Source organism: Rhinopithecus roxellana, chromosome 5 (assembly GCF_007565055.1).
Source record: "Rhinopithecus roxellana isolate Shanxi Qingling chromosome 5, ASM756505v1, whole genome shotgun sequence".
In the NCBI taxonomy this organism is placed as follows: Eukaryota; Metazoa; Chordata; class Mammalia; order Primates; family Cercopithecidae; genus Rhinopithecus; species Rhinopithecus roxellana.
Genome location: NC_044553.1, coordinates 120,353,801 through 120,380,289, shown reverse-complemented (window position 1 = coordinate 120,380,289; position 26,489 = coordinate 120,353,801). Strand labels below are relative to the sequence as shown.

General features: G+C 43.3%; 1 protein-coding gene and 1 pseudogene across 1 annotated transcript; one reads left to right on the top strand and one right to left on the bottom strand.

Annotated features, from left to right (window-relative positions):
• The first annotated feature begins 1,094 nt into the window (after positions 1 to 1,094).
• LOC115897520 lies at positions 1,095 to 2,013 on the top strand (annotated as a pseudogene).
• LOC104682462 (putative golgin subfamily A member 6-like protein 3) lies at positions 2,007 to 26,269 on the bottom strand. Its single transcript, XM_030930844.1, has 10 exons — positions 26,236 to 26,269; positions 25,038 to 25,075; positions 8,077 to 8,196; positions 7,397 to 7,456; positions 6,388 to 6,526; positions 4,948 to 5,993; positions 4,508 to 4,680; positions 2,888 to 2,962; positions 2,369 to 2,461; positions 2,007 to 2,115 (listed from the first exon to the last, which is right to left on the bottom strand). The coding sequence occupies exons 1-8, from the start codon at positions 26,267 to 26,269 to the stop codon at positions 2,923 to 2,925; spliced, it is 1,650 nt and encodes a 549-aa protein (XP_030786704.1). The 3' UTR covers positions 2,007 to 2,115; positions 2,369 to 2,461; positions 2,888 to 2,922.
• Between the last annotated feature and the right edge of the window lie 220 nt (positions 26,270 to 26,489).

The window sequence follows — 26,489 nt, the reverse complement described above, 5'->3', positions numbered from 1 at the left end:
CATTATAGTAGCATCACAGATGAAGTCAATAATGCCACTTTAGACAAAAGTCAGTATTTCCATTATACATTTTGTTTACAAGAAATCATAAGTTGGTAAAAGTCATTCTAAGAAAACTTGGCAAATAAAGCTTTGGACTGGAATTGGCATTTCTTTCTCTACTTTTCCTTCCCCTAGATTGTTTTACACTACAGTGTTCATATTTTAAAAAGTTTTAACTTATTTCAAGATATTATTACAGCAGTTATGTTTTTGAATAGTTATTTGAAAATGACTAAGATAAAGTTTTAGAGAAAGTATTATGGATAGCGCTGATTTACATTTTCATGTTTTATAAAACTCAGCTTTGGTTTTAGAACTGATTTTTTTCATTTCAGGGAAACCTATCAGGTTTAATCAAATACTTTAAAAATAATTATCATATATTGCAGTCTTTAAATTGATATTTTGATTCTTCCTACAGAAATTCACATTTATTCAGTTTGAACTCACATTTTAAAATTCTGTTTCTGCTGAACTCTAACCTTCTAATGTTGCCTTCTAAGCAAATTGAAAGCTGCCTTATACTGAATGAGGAAGAGAACAAATACTTGGCTGAATGAGGTATTGCAAACGACTGCATGCACTTTGAAGAAAGACTTAAGTTACTGTCATAGGATTTCCATTCTTTTTAGCTTTTTCTTAAACATATGACAAAATTCCTACACAAAGAGTGGTATTTTAGTTAATATAGCACATTTATTTTTCATTCTGACATTCAGCTTCAATATGCCAGTATGTGATTTAATCCAGAGGTCCCTGATGAACACATTATTGTCAGATAGGTTACAGATGCTAAACACTATCTGAAAGTCATTCCTAGTCATTTATATGTGTCAGGTAAAAGTGAAGTGATTTGAACTATCAAAATACAGAGTGAACATGAGGGAAAGACCCACTCTCCTTTAACTTTCTACAAATAAATTTAAAGTAAGTTAGAAACACAAATAAACGTGAGTGGCTCTAACATTCGAATGAAGTAAATGAATTGTGTAGGAGATTAATCCCTTAACTGTTTTTTTTTTTTTTTTTAAATTTCTTGAGCAGCACTTAGATGATGATGATGTTTATCTCCCTGTTCTTGGTAGCCCGAAAAGAATGGCATGCAGGGGTTGCTGCCCAAGCCTCGGTGCTCCTGGGGAGTCCTGCGTTAGAGGAAGCAGCTGCACAATCTGCTGCATAGTGGGGTGGTCGTGGGGAGAACCCTCTCTGGCCTCTCCTGGTGCAGGCTCCATGCTGTCAGTGAGGCTCACCTCCCGAAGATCTTCAGACAGAGGGAGGAGAGGATCTGAGCTCAGTGCGAGCCTCCCCTGCTCCTGCCTGCCCACCCCGCCTGAGCTCTCTACTCACCACCCTGCTTGTCAGCACACCCAAGCTCCTGGGGGATTGGGGCTTCTAGAGCGGGCTCATCAGCAGGGACTCTGGGCAGTGGTCAGGAATTTGTCGTGCCCCTCATTGTGGTCGCCCACAAGGTGCAACACATGTCCCTGCAGCTCCAGCAGGTTCACCTGGAGGGAGGGGTGCTTAGCTGTCATGCTGGTGCCGGTGCCCAAGTTCACCCCCAACCGTACCCCCACCCCCACAGGGATGTTCCACACCCTACTTGCGTCTCCTGGTCCTGAGCCAGCCTGATGATGTCCTCCTCTGTGAGTGCCGAATCTTTGGCACTGCCCCCTGGCTGATGTATTTTCCTGTGGGAGGACACAGCTCAGAGGCTGGGGCCCCTCTGACAGCAGCAGCTCCCCCTGCTGTGCCCTGGCCTCCCACTCACTTATGGTGTCTGTCCCAAGAGGTGGATGAATCGAAGCTCTAGTTACTCCACTGGCTCCTTCAGGTCGACCTTCTCCATAAAGTCGCTCTGAAGCCAAAATAATGTGGTCACATTTCAGGAACCACCTGCCTTGCCCAGCCCCCACCGTTCATGGGCCCCTGCAGGGCTCGGTGGGTCTCCCCACACACAGACTCACCCCCAGTCCCTGGGGTCCTCTGGGATGAAGCCACTGGGTGAGCCAGGGGCTGGCAGCACACCCTTTGCTATTCCTGGGCATTGGCTCCAGCGTCGTTGAAAAATGCCACCTGAAGGCAACAGGTGAGTATTCTTGTAGGGACATACACAGAACAACTGGGCAGGGAGGTGGAGCGCAGCCCCTTCCCTTGGGGCTCAGAGTGTGCACCTGTTGGTCACAGGTGAAATGGTGTTTGACCACTGGCTCCCAGAAAGAGTGAAAGTCCACAGAAATCAGAAGGCGGGGAAACCAAGAACATAAGGGGATCTGGTAGGGACCACCGAGGAAGGTGGCAAAGTAGGGGCAGGGAAAGTCAGGCTCACCTGACCTCCCGGCTCTCCCGGTCCTCTGGCATGTTCTGCATGGGCCGAGGTGCCTCCTCCTCCTCCTCACTGTCCAGATGTCCTCCATCTCTTCTAGGGAGTGGCCAGAGGGGTCCTCAGACAACCCTACAAGGGAAGTACTGGGGGCCCACCTCTGCCCCCACCCTCACTGTGTAGCCCTGAGCCAGCCCATTCCCAGAGGGGAATGAGCTGTTCTGTATTATTACTTTTAAGAACCAAGATCTTGCTGTATTGCCCAGGCACAGTCCCACTACCGATTGGTGCGGGAGTCCTGACCTGGTCCCTTTGTGACCTGGGCCAGTTCTCCCATCCTTAGGCAACCTGATGGCCTCCTGCTCCCAGGAGGTCACCATATTGATACCGAACTTAGCGCGGACACCTGGTCGGCATAATGACCAGCTGTCTTAAAGGTCTCTTCCAACTCCTCAGTCCTATGCTGCTAACAGTCCCCCTTTCCTCCCGGGGCTCTCGCCTCTTCCTCCGAGTGGTCTCCCTTACCTTCCCCAGGGAGAGCCATGAGGCTCAACTGGGCTTTAACTGCTGTTTCTGCTGGCTGGTAGCTTCCAGGTGCTCCTAAGAGGCCAGGAAAGAGGGTGAGAAGGCACGGAGGTTGCCAGGTTGTCCCTCTCGGGGCCCTGTCCTTGGCAACTCCCTCCCTGGGGTCTCCTGCAACTTTTGGCAGGCCATCTTAGCTACCACTTTGCCTTGAGCTTCCTGCTGCTGCAGCTGGTCCATGAGCTGGGTCTGCAGCAGTAACTGCCTGTGCAGCACCTCCTTCTCAGAGGTCAGCTGCTGATAAGTGGCCACCTGCTGCTAAGCGACCACATACTGCTGCAGGTGACACAGGTACTGGTCTCCCTACTGCTGCAGACTCTGAGCCTCTTGGCTCTTCAGCTTCACCTGCAGGAAGACCCTGGGCATGAGGGCATTTACTAGCTGGCTTCCAGATTCCTGGCCCATTAATAGGGTAGCAAGGGCACTGTGGTGCTCTGTGGCCTGCCCAGGCCCTGGTCCCTTGCTCCAGGCCTAAGAGACTGCCTCCCTTGCCTGGAACCCAGTGCATCCTTCCCCAGCCTCAAATCTCACACACTTTTCCCTATCATTTAAACTGTAGGCCACAGACTGGTGGAAAACCAGGGGGAGCCAACCACCATCTGCTAAGTGTACTACATGCCTAATGTTTCCATGTATTATCTCATTTGATCCTCAGCACCTCTGCAAGGAAAATGCTAACTTCCTTTTGAAGTTAAAGAAACAGAGACGTAGAGATGCAAGGTAGTTGAATGATAACCAGTGGAACTGAGGCCGGAATCCGCTTTGAATCTACGGAGTCTTTTTGGTTTTTCCGTTTGGTTTTGTTTTGAGACAGTGTCACTCTGTGTCCCAGGCTGGAGTGCAGTGGTGCGATCTCAGCTCACTGCAAACTCCACCTCCTGGGCTCAAATGATTCTCATGTCTCAGCCAGCTGAGTAGCTGGGATGACAGGCATGCACCACCAGGCCTGGCTAATTATTATTATTTTTTTGAAATTGTAGTAGAGATGAGGTTTTGCCATGTTGGCCAGGCTGGTCTCAAACTCCTGACCTTTCTCCTGCCTCAGCTTCCCAAAGTGCTGGGATTACAGGCATGAGCCACCACACCCGACATAAGGAGCCTCTTTTTTTTTTTTTTCTTCAGGCAGAGTCTCATTCTGTTGCCCAGGCTGGAGTGCAGTGCTGGATCTCAGCCCATGCAAACTCTGCCTCCTGGGTTTACACCATTCTCCTGCCTCAGCTTCCCCAGTAGCTAGGACTACAGGTGCCTGCCACCTCCCCTGGCTAGTTTTTTGTATTTTTTAGTAGATACCGGGTTTCACTGTGTTAGCCAGGATGGTCTCGATCTCCTGACATTGTGATCCACCCATCTCGGCCTCCCAAAGTGCTGGGATTATAGGCTTGAGCCACCGCACCCAGCCAACCTCTTATACCACTGTCTCTTCCCCTGTGACTCGAGGGTTCCATGCCTCTAGCTGGGATAATGATGTCCAGACCTGGGGGGAGCCCAGGGCTCCCCACCTCTAAACGTCAGAGGGGAACATGCAAGAAACAGTAATAGGATGCCCTGGAGTGTGTGGGTCACCTGCTTGCAGGCTGCAGCTGCCTCTGGCCTGGCGCCTCCCTTCCCCAGAGGCTGGTGCCTGCCTCCCAGCCCTTCTTGGATGGGTCAGAGGTTACCATGTCTTTCAGCTCGCCCAGCATCTTCAGTTCCTTTACCTGCGGCTCCAACTGCAGTGCGCTCTTGTTCTCATTGTTCTGGACAGAGAGAAACAATCATTGGCCACCCACTATAGCTGGAGACCCCAGAACTTGGTGTCTGCCTCCCATAGCACCGGGAAGGGTGGAGGCAGGTTAGAGAAATCATCCCCTCTCTCCCACAGCCATCAGAGCAGGGCTGTGGCTCACAGGTGCCTTTAGAAGTACCATTTCATGTGAGGGCTACAATGCCCCATTTTACAGGTGGGGAAACAAAGGCCTGGAGGGCTAGGGAAGAGGGCAGGCTCCCCAGATGGGGCAACCCACCAGCTCCTCGAAGCTGCTGTGTGGCTCTGCCTGCTGCTCGTAGAGGGCTTCCCACCCCAGCTCCAGCATCCTCTCCAGCTCCCGCAGCCTCTCCAGCTCCCGCAGTGTCTCCTGCTCCCACAGCCTCTGATCCTGCTCCCGCAGCCTCTCCTGTTCCAGCAGCTCCTCCACTTGGTCCAGCAGCTGTTCCTCCTCCAGCAGCCTCTTCTGCTCCTCCTGTCGCCTCTCCCGTTCCAAAAGCTTCTCCACCTGCTCCAGCAGCCTCTCCTGCTCCCGCAGTCTCTCATCCTGCTCCCACAACCTCTCCTGTTCCAACAGTTCCTCCACCTGGTCCAGCAGCCTCTCCTGTTCCTCCTGCCACCTCTCCTGTTCCAATAGCTTCTCCACCTGCTCCAGCAGCCTTTCCTGCTCTGGCAGCCTCCCCTCCCGCAGCCTCTCCTCTTCCAGCAGCTTCTCTACCTGGTTCAGCAGCCTCTCATGCTCTAGCAGCTTCTCCTCCTCCCCCTCCCGTCTCTCCCATTCCAAGAGCTTCTTCACCTCCTCCAGCAGCCTCTCCTGCTCTGGCAGCCACTCCTGCTCCCATAGCCTCTCCTCCTGCTCACGTATCCTCTTCTCCTGCTCACGTAGCCTCTCCTCCTGCTCACGTATCCTCTCCTCCTGCTCACGTATCCTCTCCTCCTGCTCACGTATCCTCTCCTCCTGCTCACGTATCCTCTCCTCCTGCTCACGTAGCCTCCCCTCCTGCTCACGTATCCTCCCCTCCTGCTCACGTATCCTCCCCTCCTGCTCACGTATCCTCTCCTCCTGCTCACGTATCCTCTCCTCCTGCTCACGTATCCTCTCCTCCTGCTCACGTATCCTCTCCTCCTGCTCCTGCAGCCTTTCCTCCTGTCTCCTGTTCAGGAGATTCAACATCTGATTGTTTTCCACCTCGGCCTGGAGCTGTCTTCCCAGATTCTCCAGCTCCTTCCTTAGGTGTTTGGTCTCATCTTGTAGCTGCTCCACCTCAGAGGGCCCTGCTGGAGGATCTGGGGCCCGGGGCTCAGCTGAGAAAGGAAGCAGACAATAAGGGCCTCTGGATTCTCAAAAAAAAAAAAAAAAAAAAAAAAAAAATCCTCCCAGTGGTGCAGAGCTCCTCCTCTCAGGCTTCCCAAACTTGTCCTCACTGCTAATGATTCCTCGCACCCAGATGGTAGTCAGTCTTCCAAACCACTTTCAGATGGAGAGCACTGTGGGTGGCTGACAACCAGCACTCCTCCCTCTTTGCTGATGGGGACGCCAAGGCTTAAGCATATGACAAGGCTTGCAGTCTCCTGACACAGACCTCTCTCCCTCTGCCTCAAAGCCCTTCCATCCACCCACCTCCCTGGGGCATTCTAAGCCACCCCCACAGCCCTCTGATGCCGGTCCTGCTCCCAGGTCATGCCAGCCCCATCTTACCCCTCTGGTGTTCGAGTTTGAAGAAGCTCCTCCCAAGCTTCTGTACCCGATGTATCTCATGCTTCTCCTCCTCCTTCAATGTGTGAGCCTGCCCAAAGCACAGGGTGAAAGGGCCCTGGTAACAGGGGCTGGTGAACCTCTAGAGACAGAGTTTGAAAAAGGCCCCCCCATTCTGCCAGCTTGTGATTTAGAAAGGTGCGTTCATTCAACATCTACTGAGCACCTACAGGCCAGGTATGGTTCTTGACAGCAGAGATATTAGACAGAAAAGGACAGACAGGAGCCCTTGGCCCTGAGGTTTCCATTCTAGGGGCCTTTAAATCTCGGACTCCCAGAGCTAACAGAGACCTTTGATACTCTCTACCTCCTCCAGAAACGAGCCCAAGGAGGAGAGAAGGTTTGTCCAGAATCAAAAAGCAAATTAGGGACAGAGTCAGGGCAGAAATACGGGCCCCTGACAAGCAGTCAGGCTAGTGTTTCCCTGAGAGGCAACCCCAGGGGGTGTGTGGCAAGGACTCGAGCAGGGGTGTCTGGAGAAGAGGGAGTCAGCAAAGAGGGCAGTGCAGAAGAGCCGTGCTGCACATTCTGTGCTCTGGGGTCCATCCAGGTGAGGAATGCGTGCCCCAGCTCCCCATTTACCCTTGGCACCAGGGGCCCCTAGACCCTTTCTTCAGGGCCTCAAGGGGAAACGAGTCCAGGATTGGCAGCGTGGAATCCGCGGACCCCACTGGACTCTTCCCAGTGAATTGATGTTTTCACTGGGTTGACTGATTATTGCAGAGCTTTGAGTCCGGGGCTCCTGCTAGTTCTTGTTACTGGCTCTGAGGTGCATGCAGAGAGGAGGAGTTAGAGGAGGATTGCGGGGAGGGGTAGAGAGAACAATCATTAGGGCTGGGGAGGGGAGCGTGTGGGCTGTCTCAGCTGGCAGACGGGCAACCAGCCCCTGCTGTGGGAGGAAGTTGGAGGGCTGGCCTGCAGGGTCACTGAACCTCGGCCCAGGGCCTCTTACCTGCAGATCTTTCAGGGTAGTAGATGACACAGGACCCTCCCTGTAGACACCTGTTGCTGACTACAAGAGATGAGAGTGCACATGGAGATGTTCTGTCCCCCTCAGTGTCTAAGCCCTCTGACTTCCTTTCTTCCCCATCAGCTGACAAACATTTCTTTTCTGCCTATCTTGGACCAGTTGTCCCATAACTCCTTTGTGCCAACTTCTCTCATGGTTTTTATCACCCCACCATCCCACCCTGGGGCCCTTTCAGTGACTCCTAAAGGGACAGCCTGATGGCAAGTGACTCTTCTCATTGGTCTGGCTTCCCCTTGAGACTGGGAATGAGGAAAATCAAAGTGCAACGACCATTTCGTGGGTGTCCTGGGTGTTTACAGCAGGCCATGTACTAAGGATTCTCATAAAAGCAACAATAACAAATCTCATTTAAACTTCACAAATGGAAGTAAAAAACTTCCACCACTATTATACAGATGTGAAAAGAGAGACCCAAAGACCTCAAGCAACTTGCCCTAAATCATATCTTAATCAATCCCTAATCAATCATTAGCAGATGGAGAGGCAGGATTCAAACCCAGAATTCTTAACCAGTACCCAACAGTCCATCCACAAACTTAACAATTATCCTCTACTGCCCCTTGGGTCCCCTGTTCCCAGGAGCCTGGCCAGCCAAGACTCACATCCCCAGGTGAGCGGTAACCACCAGAAGCGGCTGTGTCAGGGCTACTGCCATTGATTTTCTTTTTCCTGTTAGCTCCTGCTAGAACACCAGGGCTCTTCCTCTGCCAATATTCTTTTAACTGTGGGAAAGAAGAGCAGTAACACTCATGAGAACTATCAGCCCTACAGCCACATCCTCCTTCACAGTTTTGACAAAATACTCTTATATACCACCTGATTTAATCCCACCACCAACTGTACAAGGTGCTGTCACAATCCTTTAGTGACTGAGAGGGGTTGATAGCATGGCTAGAAAAAAAGAAAGAAAGAAAGAAAGAAAAAGGCAATACTGGAACTTAAACTCAGTCTTCTGACTCCAAGCTCTGGGGTTTTGCCATAAATCAGCAGCTGCCAGGGACCAAAACCGGGGCGGAGTTAGAACAGTAAACATGAAGCAGGCAGGAACTGTATGTCGTGTGGTTTAGAGTCATACATCCTCACACGTCTGTTAGTGTGAAGAAGTGCACCAGTACCTCTCACACTTTCATATCAACGTGTCCTCATGGCAGAAGGCAGCTTTTTTGTTAAATCTGGGAATTTTCCAGAAAGAGGACAATCCAAGCCTGATTTCAGAGAGATGTCTGGTATATACTTCGAAACCTATGTGACTGTCATCCCTAAGGACATTAATGTTTTATCTGAAGAGAATCAAGGGAAAATGATGCTTCAGAAAGATGTCCCACATTCATCCTGTGGTACTCAAAGTACCCCAGGGTTGAGATGATATGAGCAAGATTCAAGCTGTCCAGTTTAGTTTCCCAAGATCTACTCTACTGAAGATGAGCTAATCTCACTTCAGAGACCACTGACTGAAGGGTGGTCTGGTCCCACAACTGTGGAGAACTCAGAAAAGAATGTTAAGGTCTCTCTGCAAAGTAGAAGCCTGGGAGAAAACCAAACCAAACCCGTTCTCCCATGGCCACCCAGAGATACTGCCAACATTTTGAGCACACAGGGGAAGTGCAGGCTTTTCCCACTGTCAATATCTATGTTAAGGGAGTAAGCAGTCTGAAACCTCTTCCTCCTGGGTCCCATAGTGCCCATTCCCCTTCCAACTGGAAATTTGTGCTATGACCAGAGGAACAGGAAATGGGGTGAGAAAACTTAGGGAATTGGGTTGTAAGATGAAAGGCTGGTCTTGCAGCAGTAATGACAGTTCCTAGGGGGACTGTGACATCACCACATTCCACTCCTCCCAGGGGAGGGGATCACATCAGCGTGATGCCCATGTCGCCACTCCATGATGGGGGAGGGAAACACAGGGTTCAGACCCAGGTCCTTGGAGACACCAGCCTAAGGAGCCCAGGGAGGTCGAGCTTGGGACAGCAGGAGGGGAGGGCAGAGTGCAGTAGGGAGCCCTGGGAGTCACCAGCCTGAAGTCACCCAGGGACGACTGGCGAGGGTGGCGCCTGGTGCTGGGGTACCCAGGTCCTGGGATACGCAAGCCCAAAGAGTCCAGGGAGGTCAGGCTTGGGGCGGCAGGAGGTGAGGGCCGAGTATGGAGCGGGGAGCCCCAGAAGCCGCCCGCCCAAAGTCACTCTGGGGTAAAGATTGGCAAGGGAGAACCTGGGCTGCTTGCTGAAGGGGTGGGGCTGACTGACAAGAATTTGGTAGGGGGAGCCCAGAGTCGCTGGTGTTGGGGGGCCCAGTTCGGTATGCCTCAGGAGTAGTTTGGACTCTGGCAATGGTCTTGTCATCGGAGGGGATCTGTGGCTGGGTTGGGGGCTATGACCTGGTGCGTTTTACCTTTTTCTTGGCTGCGGTGAATTTTCCCTGTCGTGTTTTTTCTGACATCATGGGGTGCGGAGGGAGGCGGGGTTGGGGGTCACATCAGCGAAATCCTAGTGAGCAGGGCTGAATGCCTCCAGTCACCTACCAGGCCGCTGTGCAACTGAGCCAGAGGAGGCGTAACCAGGGCCCCACTAGAACTCAGAAGAGGGGCGTGGCCTTAATGCTCCAAGCCCATTGGTCAGTGAGAAAGATGAAAGGGAAAGGAGGTGTGGCCAGGTAGCAGGGTGTCCAGTAGGACCTGTGCTATCACAAGGAAAGCCGCCCATGCAGCTGCTATTCCCGCCCACTCAGAGAGAGTGGAGGGGCCACCCACTCGGAGAGGGGAGGGGCTGGCGTTTGCTTTAAAAGCTTTCAAACTGTAAAAAATAAACTTAAAAAACTATACATGTGTATACTTTATATATATGTGTGTCTGTGTGTGTGTATCTATGTTTTCCTCCAGAGCTGTCTTCATTATCCATCTTCTATGCAAAGTCTATGATTTTGGCCTATATTTTTCATCTTCAAATGGAGTACAAGAATTACCAGTATCACCTTAACTGAGATACAGATCTTAGAAAAATGGAAAATCCATAGCATGCTTGATGACTAATGAAGCAGACTATAGTACCAACATTCCAATAAGACAAAATAATCACAATGATTTTTCTTTTTTGGAAGAACATTTCTCTTATTCACCTACATTATGAAGATTTTTTGTCTTTTAAATGAGAAACCCGTCTAATATCTTTAAAAACACAAGGCTTTTGGGCCGGGTGCGGTGGCTCACGCCTATAATGCCATCACTTTGGGAGGCCGAGGTGGGTGGATCATCTGAAGTCAGGAGTTCAAGACCAACCTGGCCAACATGATGAAACCCTGTCTCTACCAAAAATACAAAAACTAGCCAGGTGTGGTGGTGGGTGCCTGTAATCCCAGCTATTTGGGAGGCTGAGGCAGGAGAATTACTTGAACCCAGGAGACGGAGGTTGCAGTGAGCCAAGCTCATGTCACTGCACTTCAGCCTGGGTGACAGAGCAAGACTCCATCTCAAAAGATGTAAAATAAAATAAAATAAAATTAAATAAAATAAAATAAAATAAAATTAAATAAAATAAAATAGAAAATAAGGAAGAACACAGAGCTTTCAATTTAATAAGCACTTAAAGCTCTCTACTGGTTTAAGAGAAATACAAGTCCCGTTATTCTAGAATCACCTGGCCTCTCTAAGCCTTGCAAATGAAACTGAATTTCTCACTTGACACTGTGGTTTGCAATCATGAAAACCAATAATTATGTTATGTCACTGTGCACTGCTTGTTACCTGAATTCCACACTAGGCTGGGATCATGGGTTGAATCTTTCATGATTATCTCCATAACCTGTGTGCTTCTTATCTCAGACCAAACTAAACTTTTTTCTAGAGTTCTACAATTTACAGTTAATAGACAAGAGTGGTTCTCAAAATGTAGTCTATGGACTAGCAGCACCAGCAGCACCTGAGATCTTTTTATAAGTGCAAATTCTCAGGCCCCACCCTGGACCTGGTGAATCAGAAACTCTGGAGTAGGGCTCAGCAGTCTGTGCCGCAGCAGTCCCTCCAGGTGTTCAAGAACCTCTTGTATATGGCAGGTAGAAAAATATGTTTCCTTCTGTAGGTCCAAAGCCAGATATACCATATGTTCTACCTTGTTATGCAACAATGACATGCAATTAAAAGACATAAATCTCCTTCCTACTCCCACCCTGTATCCAATGTCTTTTATTTTTGTGAGTTCAATATGAAAACAAGTGGCAATCAGAGATTTAGTCTAAAACATATATTTACAAGTGTCAGTTCTCATCCAGGCTGATCTCATACAGAACCATTGACATCCTTTTACATCTCAAGCTTTTAAAAAGTATCTTCACAATGTGAGACTCAGGCACACTAGCAGTTCTATAATAAAACACCAAGTAGATCGGAATGTCCAACCTTACTAGAGAAGAAAAGTGGAATCACTGGCTATATTTTCAAATTGCATTCAACAGGAAATTCAAGTTTTGAATTTTTTTTCACCGTCATACTTCCAAGTTGTTAGAATTAAACCAGAATACGCCATTCTTTCAAAGCCTCTAGCCAGGCAAAGTTTTACTGTATTATTTCTTGCTTTCAATGGATATAAAGCAGATTCCTGGTAGGCACATTTTGTATTCCTGCAAAGATGCAGAACAAAACAGTTCCATCTGTTCAACATTAAAACAAAAGTCCTATAAACCTTGGATGGTGAGTGTAATACTTCAGCATTAGCCCCAAAGCCTCAATTATGAAAAGATACCAAGAACACCACTAGCAATCAAAACTAAACTCTCGGCCAGGAGCAGTAGTTCACGCCTGTAATCCCAGCACTTCGGCAAACCAAGGTGGGAGGATTGCTCGAAGTCAAGAGTTCAAGACTAGCCTGGGCAGCATAGCGAATTCATGTCTCCAAAAAAAGTTTTAAAAATTAGCTGGGTGTGGTGGCACACAGCTGTAGTCCTAGCTACTTGGCAGGTTGAGGTGGGAAAATTGCTTGAGTCCAGGAGTTTGAGGCTGCAGTAGCCATGATTATGGCACTGCACTCCAGCCTGGGTGACAGAATGAAACTTAGATCATTATATTTTCTCCTGCTCCTGTTTACACTAAAATCACTCAGTTAAAAGGCTTTCAAATTTGGCAGCATAAAAATTAAGTGAAATGTGACTTTGGAGGTTGGCTGGTGAAAGAAAGAAAAGAGAGAAAGAAGGAAAGAAGGAAGGAAGGAGGGAGGGAGGGAATAAAGAAAGAGAAAGAAAGGAAAGGAAGAAAGAGAGAGGGAAAGAGAGAAAGAAAGAAAGAAAAAGAGAAAGAAAGGAAAGAAGATAGAAAGAAGGGGAGAGAGAAAGAGAGAGGGAAAAAGGGAGAAAAAAACAAAGTGAGAACGGCAAGGAAGGAAGGAAGCAAGGAAGAAGGAGAAGGAAAGAAAGAATGATGAAAGAGAGAAAGAAAGGAGGAGAAAAGAAAGAGGAAAGCAAAGGAAAGGGAAGGGAAGGAAAGGGAAGGGAAGGGAAGGGCAGGGAAGGGCAGGGAAAGGAAGAGCAGTGAAGGGAAGGGAAGGGAAGGGAAAAGAAAAGAAAAGAAGTATGAAAAAATGAAATGACAAATTACTTACTGGGAGAAAGTTTTTGTAACCTCATTGACACATAAAAGTTTTACATCCTTAGTCTATAAAGAAATCTTTAAAATTACTAAGAAAAACAAAACAAAAAACAAAACAAAACAAACAAATGATTTTCAACTGAGAAAAGGCAATGGAGAAAGTGGCACTTCTCATGAGAATAAAAATGACCAATGGTATACAAAAAGATTCAAAAGCACTAGAAATCAAAGAAATCTCATGAAAACAATGAGATTTTCTGTATAAAGGCAGGAAAGACGACAAATGGAAGGGGGAACCTGGAACTCTGTCCTTGTTGGTGGGAGTATAACCTGAGTCACTTTTCCTGGAGGATAATTTGAAAATTTTGATTAAAAACCCTAAAAATTATTTTCCTCCAGAAATTCTACTTCTATGAATTCAGTCCAAAAATGTTTGCTCAAGTCCATTAAAATGTATATATAGGAAAATTCACCTCTGGGGTGTCAATGATTAACTTAATATACATCCAGCTGTTAAAAATGATGATGCCAGGATATATTGACTGCCACAGAAATATGCCCAAAATATAGTACGTGACAAAAATATTATGATTCTACCTTTAAAAAGGTTTATATGCATAAAAACTTATAAAAAGCAACAAACCAGAATGTTTTGAGTGGCAAATTAAAGATTTTTCTTAATATTTGTCATTCAAATTATTACAAAAGGAATGACTTCCTATACAATCAGGGAGAACTGCTATTTTCACGTATCTGTATTTAAATCTCTTTTCTTTTTCTTAGTTTTTCTGCTGTATGTTTCCCATGTAGGTTCCCGTGTAGGTCAGAATCCCTGCCTCTTGAGGTAAATCAGCCCATTTTTGGGAAGTGCACTACATAACACTGCCCCATCTTCCTTTTAAGAGATCTGGAGACATTTTTATTTCAAATTGTTTTATTGTTCTCAGATTTTTTTAATATATGAAATTGAGGAAAAGACAAAGGAAAGGCTGACATCCTGGGGCTACTCTTCCAATATTTGCTGCTATTGTTATGTATTAATATTCACGGTACTAAAAAGATGGGCAGCCCCTTAGATTCTTTGTTCTTATCTCTTTCTCATTATCCTACTTCATTTCTTCATTCACTTATTTTTAAAAGGGTCATGTGTACAAATACATAGTTCACAAAATTTTTAAATATAACTATTTATGAATGTATGTGGCAAAATCCCATTCGCAGTCTTATTCTCCTTCCACAGCCAAACACTTTTAACTGGTTTCTTATATATCATTTCAGAATTTATCTTTGCAAATACACATGTATATTCTTATTCTACTCTTCTCTCTCAACACAAAAAGTAGCATACCGTTCATGCTATGCCATTTCTTGTTCCTTTTATAACACTCACACTATATATGTGAGTTTTTCTACATAAGTGCAGAGGTCTTTCTCATTCTTCTTTACAACTGCACAGTATTCATCGTTAGGATGTACCACAGTTTACTTAACCAGTTTCCTGTTGGTGGACACTGAAGTTATCACTATCATACTATTAGTAAAAATAATGCCAAGCAAAACCACCTACACACACCGAGTTCATTTCTGAATCTGCCTTTGATGAAGTCTCTGAATCACCACAAGGTCACAAGGCTGAAATGTTAGCCCCCTTTTTAGTTTTCATTACGTACAGCAGGATGTAGCAAAAGACTCCCTTGGGCAAAGCAAATGTGCTCTTTGGGGATTTACTTCAAAACAATAAATGGATAACAGAACACCAAGGAGAAATCTTTCTATTTAAGCATGCACATGTATGTGTATAATACACATACATGCATAGAAAGTATACAATAAATCCATCAAAGCATTAAGCATTGTCTCAGTATGGTGGATCTGTGGAGTGCTTTGTAGACAGCCCTCCTTGCCTATCAATTCTAGTTTCAAAAGAGTGAATATGTACTATTTTTGCAATATAAAATTTCAAAAAATGTTAACTCAAATTAAGGTGGATACATTTCTTCAGTCTGTCCTATATTTGTAATCCCAGCTACTCAGGAGACCGAGGCAGAAGAATTGCTTGAACCTGGGAAGCAGAGATTGTGGTGAGCTGAGATCACACCATTGCACTCCATCTTTGGTGACAGAGCGAGACTTCATCTCAAAAAAAAAAAAAAAAAAAAAAAAAAAATCAGCTTAAATAATACCTTCTCTGAGAAGTCTTTCTATCTTCCTATTCTTTCAGTAAGAGTCCAAAATTCCTCAACCCTTGAAACATTTGTGCCTCTATTACTATGTATCAGTCACTGAACTGAGTGCCTAGGATAGAAAGAAGAAACTGTAGACCCTTCCTTTATGGAGCTCATGATCTAGTATGGAAAACAGCCATATGAAGAAATAACTACAGTATAGGTCCTCAGAGCTCAAAACGTATCCTAAATACTGCTAAATTAATATTCTGTGAGGTTTTGAAAGTACTAGGGCCTAAGACAATATCGCTGTTTGGATGAATTTCCATCCAAGTGAACATTGGGCCCTCATCATCAAAGGTGATATGTGTGTGCCTCTTCCTTGCAACCCACCAGGGCCTAACACATCATATCGCCACTGTTGAAATTAGGAAACAGGCTCAGAAGTCCAAGAGCTTGACCCAAGCAACTCAGCTGTTAGGTAGCAGAACCAGGTCGGTATGATTCTTCTTCAATGTCCTGCCAGTTACACGGGCAAGTGGCCTCAAAATCAACAAAACACAAGTATGGATTGACATGCATCAATGGAGAGAGGCTGAAAAGGAAGAGTTTATACACAAGAATAGAAGAGAAATGCTCTAGAAGAGAAATGTTCTAGAAGTATGTCTTTGGATGTGAAGTACGAGGGGACACATCAGGTTTCACCTTGGTCAAGTGAATCTATAATTCCAACCTGGGCCTCACCCCTGAGCTCCAGTCTTAGTTGTCTCTTTTTTGTACTCTAATATAAAATCCACAGGGCAGAACTTAATCTCTAGGTTGTTCACCATAAATTAAAGCAGAGTCTGGTTTATAGTCAGTACTTAATAAATACATGAACTATCAAAGAAGATAAAGAAACATTCCACACTCTTGGGGGAAGGGATTACCATGAAACAGACCCTAGCAATCACTTACAAATACAGTTGACCCTCATTATTTATGGATCCCACATTTGCAAATTTGCTTACTTGCTGAAATGTCTTTGTAATCCCCAAATTAATACCTGTGGAAGTTTCAAGGTGATTCATGGATATGCACATAGTAGTGAAAATTCTGTCACTCCTTGCACACGTCCCAAGCTAAGGTCAAATAAGGTGACCCTCGGTCTTGTTTCAGCTCTCACACAAATATGACCCGAGGACAGAGACAGTAGAGGGCAGTGTAGTGTGGTGCAGAAGCTGTGGCTCTGGGGCCAATTGGACGGGGTCTGAATCTTAACTCTGGCACCTGTTAGTGGAGCGGCCTCAAGCAAATCACTTAACACTTCTGTACTCCCCTTATTCTCTTGGAAAGAAAGAAAATCAATCTATCAGGATGAGCGGTTTTTAGGAATTAAGATTATAACCTATGTGAGATATGTACATATGTACGTATTTACCCTGGAAACAATGGCTTAGTATTTGATTAATTCAGTGTTCCAGGCAACTTTACTTTACTACTGCAAATAGGAATAATTGACTGTAATCATTTATAAAGAAAGAACAGAGATGTAGACAAAACAATTATTTGGATGAGCTAGAGGCAGGCTTCAAGAAGCTTTTGAAGAAACAGAACTTCACCAGACACATAAGGCTTGCAAGGAGAAAGAACGGTGCCTACAGAGAGAGGTCTAGATGGTGGAAAAAAACAGGTAGGTTCAGGAAGCGGCATTTAGGAAGTCTAGAGCAGTAGAAGATGAAGCCAGAACACGGTGCCACAGCACTTCTCTGCACCCTGTATACACCCTGTACTGCAGAACCTCACTCTTTGCATTAAATTCTTGGTTTCTAGTTCTCTCTTCCATTAATCTCTAAGCCCCTCAAGATCAAGGTCTCTAAGAGTAAATCATAGGTACAATCCTCTAAATTTGCAAACAAGTTATTATTAAACACAGATACACCCAAAAAGACTGTACAAAAATAACATTGGATTTCAACTGCAGTCATAGCAATTCACAACTAGTATAGATTTGCAATTTGTCCATGATTTTTCTCTGATGACTGCTGTAACTCTGTTGTAAACCCTTTTCATTGTTTTAGACACACAGACATTTGTTAGAATTCTAACATTCTAAAAGAGCCAGAAAGATCTTGGTCTTTTTAGTGTAAATGATTGATTGGTTGATTGACTGAGATGGGGTTTCATTATGTAGCCCAGGCTGGTCTGAATCTCCTAGGTTCAAGCAATCCTCCTGACTCAGCCTCCCAAGTGGCTGGAATTACAGGCACACACCACTACGCCGGGCTGTAGTGTGATGTATTAACGAGGCTTAAACATACAGTCCCTTAGACAAGGCTGCCACCTCAGACTGAAGATTTCTTTTAATTCACTCTAATAGACTTATTTCTCTATATGCAAGATAGAATTTTACCATAGTAAAACACAAGGAAGCATACTGACATACATATATGTTACAAACAGGATAAGGAAAGTAATATAATTATCTCCACAAAAACTTGCAAAACCCTGGCCAAAACACAGTAAACAGGATGCTAAACTCACAGCTTACATTTCTCCACTGAGACCTAGGAAAAACAATGCCAGTTTTTGTGCAGTCACAAAACTAAGCACTGTGAGAATTTGCAAGATTTGGTAAACTTGTATATTCTCCCCACCCTGATACACAAGTAGCCAAAGGAGTCTATCAGTCTTACCCCAACAAAGGAGGTTCAATCTCCAACCTCCAAAATGAAACCCTCACTGTCCAATATCTGAATTTACATTTTCAAACATGTAAAATCTTAATCAAAACTAAAAGCATTAGCTTTTCCCCCATAAAATTCTTGGTATAATTTTGCTCAGGCAGGACACACTTTGTACTATTATCTAAAAACATAGGGATAGAACCAACATTACTAGAAACCAAATGAATATATTACAAAAGTGAAAAGGAAATAGGGAGTGTTGTTTTTAAACCGATTCAATGCTGTTACTCTCCACTGATAGATTGGGTCTGATCAAATCACATCGTGCTGTACAGCTAAGGATGTCCTACATTTTATGACAAAGTAGGGTAAGAAATTATTTATTGAGGACCTGTTGGGTACACAGAGGCATGCTAGAAGCTGTAAAAGATTTGATTCTTGCCCTCAAGAAACTTTCAAGGTTAAACACAGCCTGATAGAAGGTAGTCAAAAAGCAAATACTTCAAGGACTATCCATCACAACTACCTTAGGTATTTACTTTACCCTTCTACAAGTCTCTGAGTATTTCCAGGCCCCCTTTACTATCTCCAATGGACTCTATGGCTCAACATTCTTTATAGCCACAGGCTTTCCTGGTCTTCACATTATTATCGAATCTACATTTCTCTGTATCTGTCTCATTTGCCAATTAAAACTCCACTTTGCATCCAACCACCACTTCGGCTTTGGAACTGCCACCTGATATTGACACTTCGTAGATGTAATATGACTATACTTATATGCCTCTATCTACTCATGAGGATCCTACCCTTTTAGTATAAATAGTGCCATTGACTTCCAATCAATTACTTTTGATAATTCCCAAAGTATTGGATAATATCTGATAATACTCCCAAAAGAAATAATGAGTGATGTTCTCTCAAATATATGTATAATCAAATGTGAAATGGAGGAGATGATGGGGAGGACCTTAGACTCAGAGACTGTATTCAGACCTTTGTAGTGGCATTTGTTTGACATAATTATGCATTTAAAAAATAAGTAAATTTGTCATCAGATCAGTCTGAAATTTATAGAGGCTTTTGTTGGTGAGAAACATATTTTATGTATAATCATTTACCCATGGGAATTCTTTTGATTAATGTTATCTGTTAAAGCCTTCAGTTCACAATATCTCCACTGTTAACAGTATATATCTCTTTGGAGCTGATCTGGAGAATTCGAGGACCACGTGCTAATTGCGAGTTGATGTTATTCTGGTAGGACAACTGATTGGCTTTGGGTTGCGGGGAGTTGGAATTTGAAGGCGGGTCTGAGTCTAGAGATCTTGCCACTGACTTTTGGCAAGTCTGTTGATTGTGCCTTTGGAAGTGCCTTTAAATGCCTTATGGAAGGCTGGGCACCATGGCCCATGACTGTAATCCCAGCCCTTTGGGGGACTGAGGTGGCTGGATCATTTGAGGTCAAGAGTTCGAGACCAGCCTACAAGGTAAAACTTTGTCTCTCCTAAAAATACAAAAAAGTAGCCAGGTGTGGTGCCACATACCTGTAGTCCCAGCTACTCAGGAGGCTGAGGCAGGAGAATCACCTGAACCTGGGAGTTGGAGGTTGCATGAGCCGAGATTGTGCCACTGCATTCCAGCCTGGGTGACAGAACAAGACTCCATCTCAAAAAAATAAATAAAATTAAATAAATAAATTAATTAACAGAGTACATGTTATGACCGTTCTGTACATTTCCAACAGGGTAACAGTAACATCACAGAACATCCTTGGGGCATTGTTTCTATAAGTTTGGGGTTACTAACAGTTACCAGGTTAAAAATGTAATAAATACATGTAATAGAGGTAACAAATTAATAAATAAGTTTGGGAAACACTTGGTAAATTCAACAGGACTTCTCAGAACAATGAATTTATATGGCCATGATTGTGGGTTTTTTGTTTCTTTTTTTTTTTCAAGGAGCATTTGCAAGACTCTGTTGTAGTGCACAAGTTTGGGAACTGTTGGTGTAGGAATCAGGGTAATTAGGATTTGGCCTTTTCCAGGTAGAGGTTGTCACTATGTTCAAGCAATTGTTCTTAGTCTTTGGTCTTTGCATATATCAGCAAATTAACAAGCAAAAATATCAGAATTGGGCCTTGGCTCAGGCCTAACAAATTAGAATATCTGAAAAGTGTGGGTGTGGATAAGCTTCTGGGTGATTCCATGTACTCCAGAGACTGAAAACCACTGAATTACAATAGGCCTTCTCGCCCCTTGCTAAATGACTTGTTAATCCTACTTGAGTATGCTTCTGTTTTGTTTTCTTGGGCCTGGTCCAGAGCCTAGACTGTTGCTACAATTAAGTTCAATTTTATCATTCTTCCCACAGTATCTGTATCCCGATTTTCAGATTCCATTTCATCAGTGGGGCAAATTTATAGGTCAGTATAGGACAAGTTTTAAACATTAATGGAAAAGACATTGTATTATATTGATATCATCCTTCTAATCTGGCAGCCTTGAATTTAATTTAGAAAATGCCTCTATTTCTAATTTTACCTTGGTTTTGATATATTTTACTATTAGGGATCACATACATAATTTTCCTCTTTTTCTTTACTTCCTTGTCAACTAATATGTTTTTGAAAGCTTCTGGTTAACTTCTAATTACAGGTAAGTGTTGGTTCCTTGAGGTTGTTTTTCTTTGAGACTGAGTCTCGCTCTGTTGCCCAGGCTGGAGTGGGATGGCGTGATCTCGGCTCACTGCCACCTCCACTTCCCTGGTTCAAGCAATTCCCATGCCTCAGCCTCCCCAGAAGCTGAGATTACAGGTGCCTGCCACCAAGCCCAGCTAATGTTTTATATTTTTAGGAGAGATGGGGCTTCACCATGTTGCCCAAGCTGGTCTCAAACTCCTGACCTCAGGTGATCCACCCAATTCAGCCTCCCAAAGTGCTGGGATTTTAGGCATGAGCCACCACACCTTGCCACTTCTCCCATTTTTTACAGGGTAGTCTTTCTGAACTTCTAAGAGCTCTTTAAAATAGTAAAGCCCTGCCATAATGCTGTTAAAAGCCTAAGATATAAAATGGGTAGTAACATGCTTTTCTTAACATTAATGAAAAAGTGTTTTTTAATCAGTCTGTATTTTCGCAAAAAGGACAAAAATAAAAGATTTAGAAACAAACTGTACATAGAAAGTACATATTCGCTGAAATTCCCAAGTGAGTGTGAAGGAGTCACTTTCAAAACCTACTGCCCGCCACCCAAAACACAAGAAGAAAATAAGAATATTATCCTCTTCCATACTCAATCATCAGTAGCAAGGTACTCAAAGCCCACTTTAAAGGAATGCTTCTGCAGATTCTTTACTGTACTGGAGATTTAGCCCTTTCTATTCTTCTCACTCACTGATTCCTACTTGTATATCTTTTTTTTTATTTTTTTTATTTTATTTTTTTTTTTTTGAGACATAGTCTCACTGTCTCCAGTCTGGAGTATAGTGGTGCAATTTCAGCTTGCTGCAAGCTCCGCCTTCCCGGGTTCATGCCATTCTCCTGCCTCAGCCTCCCGAGTAGCTGGGACTACAGGTCCTGCCACCACGCCCGGCTAATGTTTTATAATTTTAGTAGAGATGGGGTTTCACTGCGTTAGCCAGGATGGTCTCGATCTCCTGACCTCGTGATCCGCCCACCTCAGCCTCCCAAAGTGCTGGGATTACAGGCATGAGCCACCGCACCCAGCCTCTACTTACATATCTTTAATAATTTCCCCATTCTCCTTCCGTCAGGTTTTCTGATTGTCCTTTCTAAGAATGAGTTAGAGGCTTCATTCATTTTCATTCTTTTCTTAATGACATAAGGATTTTAAGGCAATGAATATTTCTCTGAGCTCTCCTCCAGTCTCTAATCAGTAATGATTGCATTATTGCTATTCTCTACATATTTGGCAGTTTTAATTTCAAGTCCCTCTTTGACCTAAGGGCTGTTGCATTAATTTTAAAATTCCACAAATCAACATTTGTTTTCTGGTTTTGTTACTAACTTATAGATTCAACTAAGATCAGAGAATGACATCTGTCCTTTTTCTACCTTTCAGTATTTGGGGTGATCTTCATTGAAAAAGACTAGCTTCTTGAATGTTCCAGATAGGAAGACAGAGGAAGAGGGAGAGAGAGGAATAGATAGAAGTTTTGTATTTTAACTATGGTTCAATTCTAAGCATTCTGAAATTGCATTGTTTCTTAAACCACAATATACAAGGGTGTTTGATTTCCAAATTCACATAGCTTTTTGTGAATCTCTTCATTATTGCCTTCTAACCTTAACTGCTTCATATTTAAATGATAAATTATATGGGGTGGGTGGTACCAATTGTTGTTAAATCTTCTGACTTGCTTTATGAATTAATATATAATTAATGTTTCTCCCACAGTCCACATATGCTTGAGAAGAAAATAGAATATCTAATTATTGGGTACAAAGGTCTATATTTGTCCATTATACCATGTTCTTTCACTGGTTATTCAAATCTACATATGGGCATTCTGTGTAACTTACTTATGGTAAGCAGGGTGTGCTGACATCTCCAAATATGATGGCAGACTTGTCAGTTTCTCCCTGTGGTTTAGTCAGTTTTTCTTCTGTATTTTGAGGTTATTTTTACAGGTACCTAAAATACGAAAATTGCTACATCCTCCTAATTAACAGTCATTTAGCATCAAGTTCTTACTAATGCTTTCTGTTCCAAAATCCCTTTTTGTTTGATACTGAAGCTCCATCACTTGCTTTTGGTTAATGTATACTGGCATATCTTTATCACTCTCTCTCCTTTATAAAAACTTTCAAACTTTTCATATCTTCATATTTTAAATGTGATGGATTAAAACAGCTGGATATTGTATTTTTAGTTCCATCTGGCTAACTGGTAACTTTAGTCCATTTACATTTGTTGTGACTGATTTACGTGGATTTCCTTCTATCACCTTTAGAACTTCTATTTCTCTTTCTAATATAATTTTAATATCTTCTCCTAGGATTTCACTAAGACATATTTTAGACCTCATGCTGGACTTCCTCCTCCCACAACCCCACCAACTTCTGCCCTATCATCTATCATCATGTCCCTCTCTGTAACATACTGACTTACTTTTGGGAGATAATTGTCTAACCAATTAATTCTTTCTTCTTATGTCTAATCCATCCACTGAGTTTCTTATTTCAACAATTACATTTTCTATTTCTTTATTTCATTTTATTCTGAGACAGAGTCCCACTCTGTCACCCAGGCTGGACTGCAGGGGCACGCACCTGGAGCCTTGTCCTCATAGGCTCAAGCGATCCTCCCACCTCAGCCTCCTGACTAGCTAGGACTATAGGCACATGCTCCACACCCAGCTATTCTTTTTTTTCTTTGGTGGTGTTGGGGCATTTTTTAAAGAAATGAGTTCTCATCATGTTGCCCAGGCTTGTCTCCAGCTTCTGGTCTCATACCATCCTCCCACTTCAGCCTCCCAAAGAGTGCTGTGATTACAGGTGTGAGCCACCATATCAAGCTATATATTTTGTTTCTGTAAGTTCTATTTCATCCATTTTCTTTTCAGGTCCTCCTCATCATTCCTGGCGGTCTTACTGGTTGCTCAATTTTATGAGTCCATCTTTTTTTATATTAGGTTTCACATGTAAGTATTTTCTCACAATTCTAATATTTGAAGTCTGTGTTCTGTATCTGATAATTCCAACACCTATAGTCTTTGGGAAACATATTATTATTTCTAACAATTCTCAAATATGTTGGGTTGAGACTACTTGAATGCTATGATTTGACTGAATTCATATTTGCCTGCTTTTAATCTTTGGGAATCCTACAGGCTTAAGGTAGAGATGCTTTACTACAAAAAGCATCTGTGTCTGCTTCTGATAAGCGCTGTCGGCACAACTAACATGAGACCACTTTACCACCATGCATAATCCTGACATTCTCTTGGATTCTCTTGGAGAATCTCAGCATTACACAAGGTTCTCAAATTCGGCTCCCCAACCTTGCTCATTTATACACAGAAGACTAGACTGCTTAGTATAGGTGGTGACTCCCTTCCTCCTACCCTGGAAGAAACAAAACCAATCTCTCATCTGAATGTGATCACAGATTAGGAAATTCTGAAGGTGAATTACTGGAAGCTTGGGCAGCAGGGAAAGATGGGTGTCTTTCCTGACCATAGAAATAGATCAGAAGCTGCCCTAAAGGCTGTGTGCTGCAGCATTTCACTCTTTAGCTCAACTACCATTCCCTCCACAAGAGTGTGAATGGAAGCTTCTTAGAGCACCATGTTGTCTTTAAACAAAATCAAATTTTTGCTAAAAGTCATGGTCATGGTTAAAAAAACAAAACAAAACAAAACAAAACAAAACAAAACAAAACAAAACACCTCTGGCTTTAGAAGGCTTTCTCAGTAATGTCCTAGAATTCAGGTTACAGGCTGCATTTCATGTTAACTAAACAGAAAACCAGCCTGACCAACATCCTTCTGCCCCATGGCTTGCTCTCAGCTCCTCGTGGTTGGGCCTAGGGCAGCCAGGCTGTCTGGTTGCAATCCTCGCTCTGTTACCTGTGACCTTGGACAAGTTACCTACCTTTAGTTGCCTCATCCATATGATGCAGATATTAATAATACTCTCTTTTTAAGTTATTAAGAGGATTGGAAGAGCTAATAAAAAGTAAAACATAAGAGCTAATAAAATGTAAGAAATGAAAATACTTGGTAAGCAGAGGCACAGAGGGAAAAAAAAGTAAAAATAAGTAATTGAAAAGGCTAGTGCCTAGCACATAAAAGTTCATCAGGAATTAATTCTATAACATGAACACAATTTTGCAAAACTTCAAAGTACATATAACTTTTACTAGGGTATATATACCAATAATAAATTTACAACTGTAGACATGTTTGTCTACACTAAATATAACAAAGACCAAACAATTAGATACTAAATCATTAAGTGATTATCAGTCAGTATGTTTAATTTTCTTATACTGCTATATTTTCTACAGATCATCTTTGTAACAGAAAACAAACTGAATGAAAATGAAATGAATAAAAAATAATTAAGACAGGAAGAAGGTTCACAAAGTAATATAAAATTTATCTTAGGGTTTATATCAAATTCTTAATAAAAGTACCTTCTTTGCTCCAAGCTGCACGTTGGCTTTGCCTTTGACTCATTTGGCATTTATCTGCATGATGACTGATTCTATCGAGTAGGCACTGCTTCAGCCCTACAGGAAGAACAAAACATCTCTAGAACACCGCAGCATTCCTGATTCCCACTTGAGAAGGCCTAACAAAATAGCATATAACTTAACAGCAGCAGATCAGTGTTAAAAAGTCTGGAGTCAAGGGGAAAAAGTAAAATTGGAACATTTCCAGAGTCTCACAAAAAACAACAAACCGATGTTCTAAGTGCCCAACATGACCAAATTAGAACCTTACATAAAGGTTACTGTTAATGTGTATCCTAGCAGGTAGTTCTGTCGCCCAGACTGCAGTGCAGTGGTGCCATCTTGGCTCTCTGCAAGCTCCTCCTCCCAGGTTCATGCCATTCTCCTGCCTAAGCCTCCCGAGAGGCTGGGACTACAGGCACCCGCCACCACGCCCAGCTAAATTTTGTATTTCTTTTTAGTAGCGATGGGGTTTTGACGTGTTAGCCAGGATGGTCTCGATCTCCTGACCTTGTGATCCGCCGGCCCGGGCCTCCCAAAGTGCTGGGATACCTTTTTCATTCTTGAAAGTAGGAGCTACAAAAAAAAAAAAAATACTAAAATGTCTTTAAGATAACCTTGTACTCATGATCTAACTTACATAATCAAAACACTGTCTTGAGAGTGAAAATTGAGTATTATAAGAAAATAATCACCTGTTTTGTGAGAGGTTCCATACATAGTGCTCCTCCATCCAATACATACCTTAAAAAGAAAAAAGGAAAGTTACATAATTACCTTGAGAACTATTCCTGCTTAAACAATTTCTACGTGCCATTATTAAGAAAGTATGCACACAGTAAAGATAAGAAGAGAACATGCAAGTATGAACATACTTGTTAGGGATATAGGACTATGGGCAATTTAAAAATTCTAATGGTATTACTCTCATGTAATTGCTCTGAAATCCTAGTCAATTGTTTGAAATGGCTCTTACAACAGAGTACTTTGAAATTTTGATGATGTCAAAAACTAAGAACTTAGCCCTAAATATTACAAAGAATAGGGGCAGAAGAACCCGTTTCCTCAAATGGCTTTTGAGTATTCCTTACAATGGAAACTTTCTCTCCCATCCTGTCATGGCCAAGAGTTGTTCCTCTGACAATGGCACTGACTTTACCCTCGCCAAAATATGAACATCTGCATGGTTTCATGGTTCACATTTTTTTTAATCCATTCTGTTGTGAGAATCAAATGGTTCACAGCATGTGGCTCCTCTGTGGGACTCCTCAAGCCCTTTCTAGGTCTGAAGACTGTTCTCTGAATCAAAGACAACTTCTGGGGATGTACCAAATCTCCCATTAGAAAATTATTTAGATCAAGATATTTTAACCTTTTAACTCTTTCTCAAACAAAATAATTTTATTTCTCCTT

What these genes read in the sequence shown, in the direction of transcription:
- LOC104682462 (XM_030930844.1), bottom strand. Translation starts at nt 26,269, where the DNA reads ATGAAACCATGCAGATGTTCATATTTTGGCGAGG. An exon ending in ATGTTCATATTTTGGCGAGG is followed by an intron (nt 25,076 to 26,235) that starts GTAAAGTCAGTG and finishes ATGCCAAATGAG; the next exon opens with TCAAAGGCAAAGCCAACGTG. An exon ending in CAAACTCGAACACCAGAGGG is followed by an intron (nt 5,994 to 6,387) that starts GTAAGATGGGGC and finishes TTCCTTTCTCAG; the next exon opens with CTGAGCCCCGGGCCCCAGAT.